The sequence below is a fragment of the Paramormyrops kingsleyae genome, chromosome 7 (assembly GCF_048594095.1).
Source record: "Paramormyrops kingsleyae isolate MSU_618 chromosome 7, PKINGS_0.4, whole genome shotgun sequence".
NCBI classification, from domain to species: domain Eukaryota; kingdom Metazoa; phylum Chordata; class Actinopteri; order Osteoglossiformes; family Mormyridae; genus Paramormyrops; species Paramormyrops kingsleyae.
In genome coordinates, this window is record NC_132803.1 from 2,426,827 (window position 1) to 2,443,660 (window position 16,834).

General features: G+C 42.7%; 1 protein-coding gene across 5 annotated transcripts in view; it reads right to left on the bottom strand.

Annotated features, from left to right (window-relative positions):
* Positions 1 to 5,549: 5,549 nt before the first annotated feature.
* Positions 5,550 to 16,834, bottom strand: part of LOC111851463 (histone-lysine N-methyltransferase NSD3-like) — a 28,543-nt gene continuing 17,258 nt past the window's right edge. For all 5 annotated transcript variants that reach the window (XM_072714025.1, XM_072714028.1, XM_072714027.1 and 2 more), the window contains 9 exons: positions 16,540 to 16,696; positions 15,858 to 16,060; positions 14,250 to 14,362; positions 13,837 to 14,106; positions 13,357 to 13,473; positions 13,083 to 13,224; positions 12,206 to 12,312; positions 10,994 to 11,201; positions 5,550 to 9,724 (listed from right to left, as the gene is read on the bottom strand). In XM_072714025.1, the coding sequence (XP_072570126.1) occupies positions 9,480 to 9,724; positions 10,994 to 11,201; positions 12,206 to 12,312; positions 13,083 to 13,224; positions 13,357 to 13,473; positions 13,837 to 14,106; positions 14,250 to 14,362; positions 15,858 to 16,060; positions 16,540 to 16,696 (1,562 nt within the window). In that variant the 3' untranslated portion in view covers positions 5,550 to 9,479. The remainder of the gene's footprint in view (positions 9,725 to 10,993; positions 11,202 to 12,205; positions 12,313 to 13,082; positions 13,225 to 13,356; positions 13,474 to 13,836; positions 14,107 to 14,249; positions 14,363 to 15,857; positions 16,061 to 16,539; positions 16,697 to 16,834) is intronic.

The window sequence follows — 16,834 nt, forward strand, 5'->3', positions numbered from 1 at the left end:
TTTCAATTTGCATGAAAGCAGCTGAGATTGACAGTGAGACAAAACCACCTGCATGGTAGAAAGAACATGGACCAGTCTTCCCAACTCCGCACCTTGCAAAGAAATATCTCTGCATACAGGTCACTAGTTTGCCATCAGAAAGACCATTTAGCACAGCGGGTAACAGCGAACTGCCACAGGGCTTCTTCAAAGCCAAAAGCAGGTGATAGATTTGTATTTCATGCACAAAATTTCTGAAGTCTCTTGAATGCTTGTTCTTGGTTTATTTGTGTACAAAAAATTGTGTAAAAAGGTCTAATTAGTGGTGACCGGGGTGAGAAGAGTCCTTTGTGATGTTTTTTGCTCTAGAAAGGTGTCGGCACTATTCTCGGGTGAGAGAAGGGCAGCCGATGATATTCTGTGCTGACTTTATTACCCTCTGTAAAGCTTTCCGACCAGCCAATGAGCAGCTCGCGTACCGCACTGTAGGACAGTATGTGAAGATGCCCTCTCTGACACTGTTACCGTCTCTCCTTTGTGAGACTCCTGGCCGGCTCATCACCTTAATGCATTAGAGCAATCTTTTGTGTACTTAAATGATGACGCCACCTTGTTTGTTCTGTCTCATGCTACAACCCTAGACAGCACAGAATGCTTTCGATGCAGCAGACCCACATTTGGAGTGCAAATAAAGGAGTGATTTTCTTTTGTGGCGAGTGATAAAGGAGAAAACAGCCCTAAAATGGCAGCTGCTCTCTTTATTATCAGCCACTATTGGTTTAATATTAGCAGCAGCACAGACTGGAAAGCCAACAATTCCACTGCTGTATGTCACAGCATAAACCCCGGAGCACCTCAAAGTCAGTTGTAAAGGTTAGTATGGTTTATAGTCTCTTATGTTCACAGTGAAATGACATGTAATAGAATTGCCTTTATTCACAACAGACTTTTCAGATAGTAATAAATTAAAATAGCTATGGTATTATTTTATTGTTATAATAGTGTGGTAATGGTTTGCTGAAGAAGGCATTGTTGTCTCCAGATTAGTTTAGCACCCCTTTCCCATTAAGTGTCCTATTCGGCACGTTAGCTAACAGAGGGTGGGATGCTGGATTCTTTACCTGTTAGAACCTGCAGTATAATGGCCATTTTCTGCTGTACAATGTCTGTCTAATATGAAAATCACCAAACAAACACATTTTTCCTTTGTATCTTTCCACACACTACAAATGACCAAAAATCACCAAATAAGTTTAGTATACCAGTCAAATGATAACGGAGATATATATTTTTTACTGGTTACTTTTTTTTTTTCTTTTTACAAAATCAATCAATACAACATGAACAACATATGGAAACGTAATTCCTTCAGCTACCATCTCTTTTCAAAAAAACATATCATTTATTGAAGCACAGCTGTAGTGGCATATGAGTGTTAAACATTAAAGAAAAGCAGATATTATTTTTAATATGCATTTTTAATACATTGGTTTAAAAATGTATAAGCAATTGAATATGACCATGAACAATGGAGCCATAGAGAGAAAGACACTCCATATCAAAGAAGCACTTTACATATGCTATTGGTCAGATACTATATAACACCACAAGTCATATTTTAAAAATATATTAGAATACAATAACTTGGTTAATATGTAATGAAAGTGCATAGTATGATTATGGCGATTTAGTCAATTGTTTTAATGAAAATTTAAATATAACATTTATTATTTTATGAACATCTTTTTAGAATTATAGAAACACTTAGGTAACTGAGTTTTGTACATAATCTAATTTTATTTGTCTTCTTGTTTATCAGATCTAAGGAACATTTCTTTGTTCAGAAGATGTCATGTTTGGAGAAGTGTTTCAAGTGCTATGGGACATTTTCATCCATAAAGTGGGGAGAGTAGAGATGTAGGTGTACGAGTGTATTCTCAGTTTTCTTTCATGTAGTTTACATTTTAATATTTATCATGTAGTTACTACAGAACAGTCATCATCACCGGAGGCAGGACACATTTACAATTTTAAAAACATTACTAATTTGGTTGATAATGCCAACATTGGTGCTTGTCTGGCCCTGTCCCAAGTGTCTCGTGTCCATTTGGCCAGCAGGTGTCAGTGGCTATCCTGTTCCGTCCTTTGTCTTGTAGCCCCTCAGCCCCTTGTGTGTTGCTCTACTCAACGGGCCCCAAGGTGACTTACCGGGCTGAGCGGTCGGCCATCATCCAGACTCCTTTTCTCGTGGGTCTGAGTCTGGCCAGAGGCCTATTTTTTTTCAAACAAAGCTTGGGATTATTTCAAAGAGCAAAAAAATCACTTTCTAAAAAAAAGAACTAATGGTAACATTTTACTTAATGCTATATTTTTACTAATTTATAAACATAATACATCATAATGCATTCATAAAGCATAAAAACATGGCTATACATATTTATAAAAAGGCATAAAGCATTATATCCATGTTTATTATGCATTATTGACTGCTTTATGAAGCTCTGATCTATAATGCACTATAGATACCTTTATAATGCAATACAAAGCATCCTTAATGCTTATACCTATATATCTATAATGCATATACCTGTAATGCATTATAGATGAGAGCTTCATAAAGCATTCGTAATGCATAATACGCATGGCTGTAATGTGTTATGCATTTTGATAAATATTTATAGCCATGTTTATAATACTTTATTAATGAATTATTATTTGTTATAAATGTGCTTATAAATGACTAAAAACGTAGCCTTAAGTCTTACTGAAGTAATATGAGTAGAGACACAAGATACAAGATATAACAAACACCAAACTTAAGGCTGCTTATTTTTTGGTAATGTCAAAGTGATCACCTTTTGCTTTTGTTGCAAGTATCATTGTTTGGTTTGGCAGGAGTGAGCACTGATCCTCACCGAGCTCAGCAAACATTAAAGCACAGAGCTTGGTAAATTGGCACCTTTTCTGAAGTTAATCCTCAGTGTACGAAACAATTCAGGATTAACTGCTGCCAACTGTACTATAGGAGCCTGGTTAACAATTGTGCTCCTATTTACTTTCATCCTGTGGTAGGCTGCCGTCTTTCTGCTGCCGTCTTTCTGCTGCCGTCTTTCTGCTGCCGTCTTTCTGCTGCCGTCTTTCTGCTGCCGTCTTTCTGCTGCCGTCTTTCTGCTGCCGTCTTTCTGCTGCCGTCTTTCTGCTGCCGTCTTTCTGCTGCCGTCTTTCTGCTGCCGTCTTTCTGCTGCCGTCTTTCTGCTGCAGTCTTTCTGCTGCCGTCTTTCTGCTGCCGTCTTTCTGCTGCCGTCTTTCTGCTGCCGTCTTTCTGCTGCCGTCTTTCTGCTGCCTCCTTTCTGCTGCCTCCTTTCTGCTGCCGTCTTTCTGCTGCCGTCTTTCTGCTGCCGTCTTTCTGCTGCCGTCTTTCTGCTGCCGTCTTTCTGCTACCTCCTTTCACCAGCTCCAGGACCTTGTAGTATCTTATGATGGAATCCTCAGGTGTTCATACTGAAAGTGGCAGCCTTTGTACAGTGAAACCCCCGAACAGGGACTTTATTATGGAAACTACACACGTGGACCTAGAGGGAGCTTGGAAATGCAACAAATTCCAGGACTGAGGAATGCGGGACAAAAATTAACCACTGGTAACGGGGGAGTATACCAGGGGCAGGTGTGGACCAGAACAATGACAATGAACCATGGACGAGAAACAGCTGGGATAAGGACTATAAGGCAGAGGTGTATAAAAAAAGCGTTGGAGTAGCACTGAAATACAAGCTGTAATGAGGCACCTTAAAGAAAATGTAAGGAAGGGAGTAACAATGTAAAATCTGCAAAAATACAGAAGCTTATATACTAAACAACAGAAAAGCTGACATATAAGGGGCTTTGTTCATAACAATGGTTTAATGAGTAAAAGAAAACAGTATTATTGTTATTAAGATTCCTTACTAGTAATTACTCTTCAGTGTTATGCTCCTCACTTTTCTATTTTTCACTTGAAACTTTAGATACATTTTGCCATGAAATACTAGGGGTGCAGTTTTTCATTGCTAATTTTGAACAGGTTTCTATAAGAATTGTTATATGTGATCATGTTCTATGAAATATGAGGTACTGTCATGAAAAAGGGGGCAGGTGTAAGCAAACTACAAGGGACTTTATTGAACTAAATGGACTGACACAGGGAAACAAAACAGGACCACGAGGGGTCAAGACAGGAAAACTAGCACAGGGAGGGGGCACAGGCAACAGGTCCACTACTGTCAATGACTGGAATGTGGAGCACAGGACAGGACAGATACTACAATACTAGGACTAATGAAGAGCAAACGAGAGGCAGGTGATTACAACAGATACACAGAAGGGAACGGAATGGCCAGCAGTGACCTCTGCTGAAGGTTTCCCAGCAGAACATTACCCAGTACATCAGACTGGCAGAGGCAGATCTTTCCTTCTTCCAATAGTACATTCTGGTGCCATCTATTCCCCAGTTAAACAATGTACATGCACCCGGTGATCCACATGATGACAGAAAACGTGACTCATCAGAGCAGACCACCTTCTTCCATTGTTCAATGATCCAGTTCTCCCTCACGTGCCCATTGTGCACTTTCAGTAGTGGTCTGCAGTCAGCATGGGCAGTCTGACAGTCTGCAGCTGCGCAGCCCCATATGCAGTAAGCTGCGATGTGCTCGGTCTTCTTACAGCTTTCTATCATAACCGGACAGGTTAGCCTTCCCTCCCCGTGCGCATCGGTGAGCCTTGGCTGCCCACGACCCTGGTGCCTTCCTTGGACCACTTTTGGTCAGTACTGACCACTGCATACCTGGAAGACCACTTTGCCACCTTAGAGATGCTCCGACCCAGTCGTCCATCCGTCACAATTTGGTCCTTGTCATGGCTGCTCAGATCCTTACTCTTGCCCATTTTTCCTGTATCCAGCACTTCAACTTCATGAGCTGACTGACCTGATATATAATGGCATCCTTGACAGGTGCCATTGTAATGAGATAATCAATGTTATTCACTTCACCTGTCATAGCTGTTACAGCTGATCGGTGTAAACATGTCACGAGCCATATAAGTAAATTATAGGTAAAATGTTGTTTCATTTTAAACCTATTCAGGATGCGACTTATCCTGCAGTTTTGACCACAATTCAATCCCACCAAAAACATATAACTAAAGAAATGACTTGCTCATTTGCCATTGTTCTGGAGTTTCATGTAAAATTGCATGTGAATTTTAACCTAACTTTTTTGTGTCCTGTGCTTCTTTAGAAAAATGGTCACAGTTCCTGTTGTGTGATGGGAAAGTGACACACCGAAGTGAACTTGTGCGTGAGCTTCAAAGGTATTTACTCCCTGCACAGTTCTGGCCTTAGATATTAAATATTTTAAGCAGTGCAAATCTATTTTTTACATTTACTGAAACTGAGGAATTGTTGGGAAACTATCTTAACTAGCTTGTACTTAATATATGTATTATGGAGAGACTTTTTGGCATTAAAATTGCATGGGTTACATGGGCACCTTGCAATATCCAATATTAGTTAATAAAAATATCCAACTCTGTTTTTTTTAAACATAATGCATTGTTTTATTGAAGTCAAACCTCAAGCAAATTCTGAAAATGATCAGATCTGTGGAATGTTACGTAAAAACCCTTCAGAATATACTCTGACAGAGGAAAACATTTTGAGGTCATAATCTGAAATTAAAAAAAGACAGTTAATATACGTACAAAAAATATACGTCCCTAAACACGTTAATAAGCTAAATATTACAGGCATTCTAAAGACACTACATCAAAATGACTGATTTATCTTCTATTTCTTATGTACAAGTCTACAAGCATAACTCTTTTACATCAGCAGTAACATAAGCTGAACAAGAAAACAAATATCTGTAGTCACTCTGTTTCAACATCAATACACATATAACCCTAGCAGAAAGTCCAGGGAAGGTCCACACTACAATGTGTCTTGAAGGTGATATTTATTCAGCCTAAGACAATATAATTTTGGATTGTTTTATTACATCTGAGTGTATAGTTTGGTGATAAGAGTCAACAATCATGGAAATTTATACAACAATGAAACTGACATGCTCATAATGACCCAGGACATAATTCCCTTTTAAAGCAGATGCATCATATTTTTAAAAATCTAAAGTTAAATTCCAAGGTGAGGTCAATACGCACTGTATATAATCATAATACATACATATTCAAAGAAAATATATTTTGTGGTTTGAGGATAACTGTCCTGTCAATCATTAATACATGTCATATGAAAACGATGGTCCTGTACAGTATAAGTGAACTATTTCAGGATTAATATGGTGGAAAATGCCTGTCAAGAACTGAAAGGGTTAATCCTGAGGTATGTGTAAACCATCCCGCCTCTGTCCATCCAGCCATAACCTTATATCTGTTACAGGGTTGTGCTGAGCTTGGAGCCGCTCCTGGGGATCTCCACGCAAGCACTGCCAGAGCAGACCAGGGCAATTTAGAGACAATAATGCACTAAAACCTGTTCAGCTGTATTTGGAACTACTTGGGAATGAGCAACGCAAAGGAAAAAAAACTCCAGAACACAGAGCCCTAGCAGACAAGTGAGCAGCAGAATCACGGAAGCTTGATGGAAGAGCGAGGTAAACGAGACGGACACAAGGAAACGAAGGCTGAGGAGGCTGAGAGGAGGGAGGTGATTTCAGCAGAAAGAGCAGAAGCTAGGGTTTGCACTGCTGGAGCTACGGAAAAGCTTTCAGCTCTTAATGTAAAACCATAACAACAGTATCCAGTACCAATACTGCAATACTCTTACTCAAAAATAAAAACAACACTTATAGACAATGGGCATAAAAATTTCAAGTAAACTTCAAGGAATTTCTGAAGAGGCATCTGATTCTTCCAGTGAATAAAGTGACTTGACGTGCAGAACGCAACAGTAACTGATACTAACTGGAAGTATTGGGATAAAAATGTAATCAAATCAGCTTTGACTAATTCAGTTCCCTTATGTCCTTCTCTAAGCACTGGCTTTTGTGGACAACCTCCCTTTTCACGCACAAGAGTAAGAGTATAATGTCACACATTAACTGCAGTCACCAGTACCTGATGACAAAGTCAAACAAGAGGTGGTGAAAATAAAAATACTGAGGTATAGACATGTAATGTGATTTTTGGCAAGTACAGAGTAACTACATGAGTATAAATCTTCAAAAAGTACTTCACACCACAACAGCTACTTGCCATTTAAAGTTCATTACGGTATTTTCACGACACAGGTGAAGTAATCTTGGCTACTGTGGCTATGACAGGTTACATAGTTGGAAAAGGATCTGATGTCATTTTAAAGCCCCATGTGATCAAGACTCATTCTAGGTCAGATTCACTATATTTTATGAAATAAAAGTTCTTGCTAGTGCTCATCACAGTAAATGTCACATAAACCGATGAAAGGATGCAAATGATCACATCACTGAGCAACATTTTTTACATGATATATATTACACTGATCGAACAATTACAATGTTTTAAAATATCCATAATAATGAAATGGTATAATATGTCATATTATTGCTGCATGTAATACAGGACTGATAAAAATGCTTAAAGGCAAAGTATAAAATAGAAAAAGTCACCAAAAAAAACAAACAAATACAAATGGGAAAGCTCTAAAATCTGCCTCTATTAAAACAATTTGGAAATAGAAACATTATAGCAAAAACAGTCCAGAAAGTTTCAGCAGTATTTGGTGTGAACTGCACCAGTTGTTGACAGGTGCAGTATTAAGATTTATTAATTTGGATTAAGATCTGGTGGATAGAGCACACATTCAAACCACTTTTTTAAACAAACAAATATACTGAAGTGTAAAGATGAGACCTGCTTCATAACACATACAGAGACATACATTTCAATTATTAAAATTGATGGTACCACTTTACAATAAGGATCCCTTTTGGCACTTATAATTGGTAGTAACTCATTAATAAAAAGAAAACTGTTATAACTGCTTCTAATTGTCTATTAATGATTTACAAAGCGTTACAACCTAATTAATAACCTGATTACAAACCATTCATAAACCCTTTATAAGGGTAGTCTTATTGTAAAATGGTTCCAAATTTATCATAAGGATACTTCCTGGTATAAACTTAATGTGACATTAAAATTCATGAATATGGAAGAATACAAATGATCTTTATTCTGCAACATTCTGCGCAAGATTTGCCATTACCTAGATTTTGGAGTATAAACAATTTGCCCAAAACAGGGAGCCAAATGCATTTTTACCAAGATATTCTCTTGAAGTTTCCTAAAAATAAAAAACTCTTCTGACATTCCAAGATCACATTCACTGATCGATTATTACACATTAATACACTTTTGTAATACACAAACAGGAGGAAGTATTCAGAATTGGAAAGGCTACTTGACCATATCAAGATGTCAAAAAACTGAACATCAGAATACAGGATCTGAATACCAACAGATCATTTAAAACAGGATGCACGAGTGCCCACGCATGCACGCACGCACGCACAAACACACACACGCACGCACGCAAGCAAGCACACTCCCACACGCAAACACACACACTCCCACACGCAAACACACACACTCCCACACGCACACATGCAAACACACACATGCACACGCACACACACACACGTGCGCAAACACACACACGTACGCACACACGCACACAAACATGCACACACACGCGCGCGCACACACACACACACACACACACACGCACGCGCGCAAACACACACGCACGCACGCGCAAACCTCAATGGGATTTTTTTTAATCACATAGTGTTGCTGTAAACATACACAGATAAATATATTTAATAAATATATGTTAAAAAATTTGACCCAAAATAAAGATGGGTTTCATCTGCTTAATTATCATCTGTTAAGCAACTCTGAAGAATCCTACGATGAGGATTTCGATGGGCTCTTGGTATAATGCTCTGAGATGTGATGCAGTCCAGTTAAAATTGCACAAATATTTTATATATTTATATATGAGGTACATAATCCAGTATTTTTGGAGAGATTAATGAACCTTTATGGGAACAAGGAAGGGAAGAGGAGGAGACAGCGGTATTGTCAATAGGTCATATAACAGAGTATATAACAGCAGCCTAGTAACCAATATCACAGAAAAAGCACTTTTCACATGAAACTGAATAAATTCAATTTGAAATTACCACTGCTATAGAGGACACACTATTGAATAATAGAAAAATAAAGATCAATAAGTGGGTTAAATATTATGGTTGTAGAAGGCTCAGCTTTTACTATGCTGAGTGAGGCCCGCATGGCTGACTGCTTTATAAAGGTGGCAGGCTGTTACTATGTATCAGGCTGGGCAAATGAAAGACTTGTGCTGGATCTCCTGATTTCTGTTTAACCGGAGATGTCTGTTTAGGCCCACTCCCTATCTACTATGTCTCCGCTTATCCCTCTCTTGTTCTTACTCCAGGACATCAGTAGGGGGCGCCTTCACCGGGCTCTAGGGGCTCCTCTTTGACCTTGATCTCGTCGAGGTGGGACACGTGTGCGGGGGGCATCTCTGGGTTGTGTCTTGAGCAGCAGGGTCTGCTGTCAGGTATGGAGGGCACAAGAGCCCCCCCCTCATGCTCCTGGCAGAAGGAACTGGGGCAGTAGTGGCAGGACGAGGTGGCTGGGCTGTGGCACACGCTGCACTGGTGCCATGGACACTCCCAGCGTCCTGCAGTGCCGCCAGTGAGAGAAGTACACAGGCAGGCTGGGTTAACTGCAGTGCCGCCAGTGAGAGAAGTACACAGGCAGGCTGGGTTAACTGCAGTGCCGCCAGGGTGAGAAGTACACAGGCAGGCTGGGTTAACTGCAGTGCCGCCAGTGAGAGAAGTACACAGGCAGGCTGGGTTAACTGCAGTGCCGCCAGTGAGAGAAGTACACAGGCAGGCTGGGTTAACTGCAGTGCCGCCAGTGAGAGAAGTACACAGGCAGGCTGGGTTAACTGCAGTGCCGCCAGGGTGAGAAGTACACAGGCAGGCTGGGTTAACTGCAGTGCCGCCAGTGAGAGAAGTACACAGGCAGGCTGGGTTAACTGCAGTGCCGCCAGTGAGAGAAGTACACAGGCAGGCTGGGTTAACTGCAGTGCCGCCAGTGAGAGAAGTACACAGGCAGGCTGGGTTAACTGCAGTGCCGCCAGTGAGAGAAGTACACAGGCAGGCTGGGTTAACTGCAGTGCCGCCAGTGAGAGAAGTACACAGGCAGGCTGGGTTAACTGCAGTGCCGCCAGTGAGAGAAGTACACAGGCAGGCTGGGTTAACTGCAGTGCCGCCAGGGTGAGAAGTACAGAGGCAGGCTGGGTTAGCTGCAGTGCACATGGGTTCAAATGCTAAAAGCACCACAGATATTTTGACAATACTTCCACATACAAGCGACATGATCCATCAGTCTTTAACTTATGCAAAGCAAATGAGCTTGCAGCCTATTGTAGAGAGCATACAGCATGAGGCAGGGGAGCACAGACACACACACACACAGACACACAGACAGACACACACACACACACACACACACACACACACACACACACACACAAGTTGGTCTTCCTATCTAAATGGGGACCGTCCATTCACTTCTATGGGAAAAGCCCTAATCCCAACCACGACCCCCTTAACCGCTACCCATCCCTAACCTTAACCATAAGTAATCAACCCAAATACAAGACTTTTGGCATTTTTACTTTTTTGATTGCATTCACAGGTTTTTATAAAACTGAGGTTATCCAAATGGGGACCTCAAAAGATGTCCCCAAAAGTAGGGAAATTTCAGGTTTTACTACACTTTGGGGACAATTTGGTCCTCAAATGTGATCTATGCAAACCCACACACACACAAACACACATTAGTATATCTTTGTGGGGACTCTCCATTCATTTCTACTGGGAAAATTCTAATCGCAACATGACACACACAATCAACAATTCACCAGCAGGGAGGACCATACCGTGTGGCGGCTTGGTCATGCTGAGACAGCGGAGGTGGTAAGCTTTCGGGCAATCCCTCCTGTCACACGTGACGAGCTCCCCGGCTTCACCACAGAGGAAGCAGGCCGACTTGTGGGCCAGCTTCAACTCACAAGGCTTCACCTTACGCTTCTTGGGCTTCGGCTTCGAGATGCGGGCCTTTTCTTCCTTCTCGGTCACTACTGCACTCTGGAGAGAGCATAAGGAAAAAGAACACACATCAGCACCACCTACTGTCACGGAGCGAGTATTACACCTTTAAGCTGAAGGCAGCAGGGATGTTCCCCTTTAAGATGTCCAGAGGAGCTCCAGCTCGCCCTTGAGGATTTTGACAGAATATTTAACAAATTATTAGTCAAACTTTCTACTCTACAAATGTATAAAAGCTATGTGATTCATAGTAGTTGTCGGTAAATGATTAGTTCAAGGATTATAGCTACATACTAGGAGGGGTAATGATACAAATATTTGTACCAAAAAATTTCGGTACAGGTCTTTCGGTTTGGTACACAGATGTACTGAACGAATGCAGCAAATGTGGAACCTTTGTGTGTTTCCCCCGAGCGACATTTGGAAACGGCCGGATGAAGCTGCACCACTATGCATGTGCAGTACGTCCTAATGTGAAGCTGGAAGCTGTTAATGTGAATACAAGTACAGTGCAGGTATTTTTAAATGCTGCACCATAATGGATATTTATTTTGTTATCTCAAAAAATACAAAGCATATTTGTGTTGCACAGCTCTAATATGCTTATGTGAATATAAAATATAGATCAGGTACCGTTAATGTTCTAAATGTGAATATAAAATACAGATCAAGTACGATTAATGTTCTAAATGTGAATATAAAGTACAGATCAGTTAACGGTTAATGTTCTAAATGTGAATATAAAGTACAGATCAGGTACGGTTAATGTTCTAAATGCAAATATTTAAGTAACTTTTAGTTTTTTATTAGTAGGTTGCAGCAATATTGACAGACTTTCTTAATTAAAAAAACAGGCATATTTTGTCCAGTAAACCACTGTTTAATAAAGAAAAAAAGAAGCGATTTACGCTTTGTTTCTTTTCCGCCGCACTGTACCGAAAACGTACCGAACCCTGATTTCTGTGTATCGTTACAGGCCTGCTACACAGTCACTGCTGGGGACTTCCGAAGGCGTGCTTGGGGCAGGATAAACGGCTCCTCACCTTTGGTTGCATCCCTAGGAAGCCGCTGCAGTTCTCTGCACCACAGTGGCAGGATAGTCTCCCGTCGCCCAGGCACTCCAGGTTGTAGTTAAAGGTCAACTCAGTGCCTGCGGTAAACGGCACACCTGCAAGCGTCAGTCACTGACAGACAAGCATCTGTGAAGACGTCTGCCGGTCGACAGGAGATTCTCAAAAATGTCTCCTGCCTTAGCTACCTGCCTTTTGGGCTGTAATAAATGCTCATAACTACTAATGTCCACCCAATTACAGTAGCGAGGCCTTTTTTTTAATGGGGGCTGAATTAGCTGCCCCCTGCTATGTCACGATGTGACATATGGGTTAAATGCAGATGACACGTTTCATTGTTGTGCACTGGGTGCTATGTTGTGTCAACCATGACAACTAATCACTTTCCCTTCCTTTAGTTCTTGATTTTGCTCAAGGCTTTTCTTGCTGTTGGTCAGAATATTACACATATTTCTGGAGCGGCGCATTCAATGGTGACTCTTAATCTGTTTTAAAGCATCAAAGATGAAATATCTGAAAATAAAAGTGGATCTAATCTGCCCTACAAAGGCAAAGCACAGTAATTACGCTGACAGTGAAGCTGAAAAAAGGGACTTTAGGGTTTTTTGACCTTCCACCCAAATGTCTAGGCAGGCAGGTAAATGATACTGTAGTTATACAAAACCGAGCTTCAGAGACCAAATTTTGGTTATAACTCAACTTTGATTTAAAAAAAAAAAAAAAAAAAAAACACAACATGCAGTAGGGCGTTATTTTACGCAGCTTCTGTTATATCCGTGTTGACAGTGAAGGTTCTTGCAAAACACCAATGGCAGAGAGAAAAGTCAGTAAACACACAAGGTACCCTCACCCGCCTGGATGTCGCGCACGGCGAAGAGACCCGCACGGATGTCCCCGTTCACCGTCCACTTCTGCATCTCACAGTTGGGTTGGCAGCTGTGGTTCATAAAAGCAGAGAAGTTCCCCTTGGGCCCAGCATCAACCTTGCGGTCCTGTGGATGAAGACACATTCTGAGCGACTCGCCCCAGGTGCGCGGTCCTCGCGCCCCAGCCATCATGTCTCCCCCCTCTCCTCTCAGAGAACCGATCTCAGGCTAGCTGGCATGTCCTCTCGTCACACATACCTTAGTGAGCGTAAGCATGTGGAAGTCGGTCTCATGGTTGTCGTGAATGTTCTTGATTGGCTGCCCGCATTCCTCTGAGTCAATCAGCTCTCCGACATACTCAGTCACGAAATCCCCCTTTGACAATGAGAAATATCCAATAAGGACTCCAGCTATTTTAATTTAAGTACTTAAAAGCCAGTAAACAAAGCACCAATTGGTCGGTCTGTCTGTCTCTCTGCCTGCCTGTCTGTCTCTCTGCCTGCCTGCCTGTCTGTCTCTCTGCCTGCCTGTCTCTCTGCCTGCCTGTCTGTCTCTCTGCCTGCCTGTCTGTCTCCCTGCCTGCCTGTCTGTCTCCCTGCCTGTCTGCCTGCCTGTCTGTCTCCCTGCCTGTCTGCCTGCCTGTCTGTCTGTCTGTCGTGGAAGGCATAGCCTGACCCTAACCAAAACAATGACAGCTGAATTCAGAGGGCTGGTGATAATACCACACAGGGGCCTCACCTTCTTCAGGTCTTGCTTGGTCTTCAACCCCCAGCCCCGGCCCTCGGCCTTGACGATCTCCATGTCAGGGTAGAGGCGGCGAGAAAAGCGCTGGTTGTGGCAGCGGTCGCCGGCGGGGCACATCTGCGGGTGGCACTCACACTGCAGCATGCGGTTGAGGCACTGCGAGTCACGGCCGCAGGGACTCTCGTCCGTCGGTCTGCAGTTGCAGCGTGGAATCTCCGACGGGTCTGTCCCCTGTGGATGCACCTGCCCCACTGGCTTATTGGCCTGGCAAGAACAGAAGCCAGGAGGACACCGGTTTGGAAGGCGAGCTGAACTCCTCTGACACGCCAAAGGAACTTGACTACTGTCGACATCCGCATCTGCTGTGACAACCGCTAGTGTTCAGCTGGCCACCCACAGCCGCTCACCTTGGTGAACTTGTAGGGCGGCGGCTTGCGGGAGTTCCGCTCTTGCTCTAGGGCCTCCCTGTTCTCCCTCTGTGCCTTGAGCTCCTGGAACCTCCTTGCAGCCTCCTCAAGTGCTGGGAACCCAAAGGAGAGAGGAGTGGCTTACGTTCTACTCATGGGGAATGTGTAACTGCAACTAACCTAAACACCTCTTAGTGACATGATGGCTATGCTACAGCAGTGGTAGGATCAGTAACACTTTACTTAAGGCCATGTTTTCAGTCATTTATAAACACATTCATAACAAATAATAATGCATTCATAAAGCATTATAAACATGGTTCTAAACATTTATCAAAAGGTATAACGCATTATAATAATTCATGTATTATGAATGCTTTATGAAGCTCTCATCTATAATAGAATAGAATAGAATTCTTTGTTGTCATTATGCATACACATAACGATATTTTGTTGGTAGGACTTGGCTCCAAGGCAGAATACTTAAATACACAATACACTATAAATAATAAACAGGTACGTATAAAAGACAGCAGCAGTAAAAACATCACCGAGTCCAGACTTTTCCTGAAGTAATATGCCTGCAGAGACCAGTGATCTATGTGCGTGGGTCTGCAGGGGAGGAATACGTGTGTGCATGTGTATGTGTGCATGTCTACGGGGGGGGGGGGGGGGTAGATGTATGTGTGTGTATCAGCAGGGGCAGATAGACTTCACAGCTCTGGGGTAGAAGCTGTCTTTCAGCTACTGGTACATGTTTTTATGTTCCTGTACTGCTATCCTGAAGGCAGTGGTACAAACAGTCCATGCCCTGGATGGGTGAGATCCACAGCTATACGTTTGGCCCTCTTCTGCACCCTTCCAGCATATACGGAGTCCAGGCCCGGGAGAGGACTTCCCACGGTCCCCTGTGCTGTTCTCACCACCCGTGCCAAGTCCTTCCTGTCCTGTGCTGTGCAGTTGCCGTACCACACTGTCATACCGTGACAAAGAATGCTTCCTATAGCGGATCTGTAGAACTTTGTGAGCAGCCAAGAGGAGAATCTAGCACATCTCATGTGTATATATTATATATAATGCACTATAGATACCTTTATAATGCATTATAATGGTCCCTATAAACCAGGGGTCTCCAACTCCGGTCCTGGAGAGCTACTATCCATTCGGTTTTCAATCCTACCTGGCTTCTGATTGAGCCACACCTGTTCTCAGGTAAATAGCAGGGCCAGGTGTGGCTCATCAGAAGCCAGGTAGGATAGAAAACCTACTGGATAGTAGCTCTCCAGGACCGGAGTTGGAGACCCCTGCTATAAACATTAGGGATGCTGCCATACTGCATTATAATGGTATCTATAGTGGATTACAGATGAGAGCTTCATAAGACAATCATAATACATAATACCCATGGCTATAATGCGTTATGCCTTTTTATAAATGTTCATAGCCATGTTTATAATGCTTTATGAATGCATAATAATGCATTATGAATGTGTTTATAAATGACCAAAAACGTGGTCTTCAGTAAAGTGTTACCATAGGGAACTACCTATGCATGAGCAGTTAGAGACAAGATGGACACCCAGAATGCAAAGGCTGGTCCACCCGTACCTTTCTTGAACGTCTTGTTGAGGCTGATCTGCCCTTCCGCAAACTGCTTGTCACCCTCCACATAGGGGAAGACCCGGCCTTGGTTGATCCAGTAGTAGTCATGGGACCCAAAGAAGAAGATAGGGAAATCCCCGATGTCATGCTTCAGGGTCTGGATGTTACAGGGGACCTGCCGGGGATTACAGATTTCCGCTGGCCACCACCTGAAGGGGAGACAGAGGCCATTTCACCGTTGGGCTGGGCGTCCTGTTCACTCCAAAGCGTAAGCGACAAACCAGGAGCATGCTGGGCCAACAGCTGGGCCAACCGTGACAAAACAGAGTTCCTGAAAATCCCAAAAGAGCAACTGCTGTTGTACAGCTACAATATTAATTAACCCAAAATTCTACCATATAAACAAACGTCTTGGAAAAAAATGTCACCAACATGATTATGATTTTACATTCATAAAATTCACGGTGCTTTTTGGTTTTGCCTTTAACTTAGTGCTGCTCTCAACTGTTAAAAATTTCCTCCCTTAATATACCTCAGTCCAGCTTTGGGACTTGCATTATGGTACAACAGCAGGAATCCTGCTTCTACACTTCAAACCACCATGATAGCTGTTGGTCCTTCCCAAACTTCTGCTTAATACTATTTGCAATAAAAGCAAACAAACAAACACACAAATGCAACGTGTTACCTGTAGCTTCCTAGCTTGACCCAAACGATCTGCTTGTAGTGGGGCTTCTTGCCGGACCTGCAGTCTGGGCAGAGCCACGCCCCCTCAGGCATTTCCATGCTCAGGCACTCGGGGTGGAAGGAGGCGGGGCATGCCTCGCAGCACAGCAGCCTCCCCCCTGGCCATACACAGAGAGGGAGGGCGTGTCACTGCTCACACTGCACCAATGGGATCACAGGGACATAGGGGAAGGGGCGGGATCAGCATTCCCCAAGCCTCAAAGCATGCCACGTTCCACTGGTGTCGGGACAGAGGG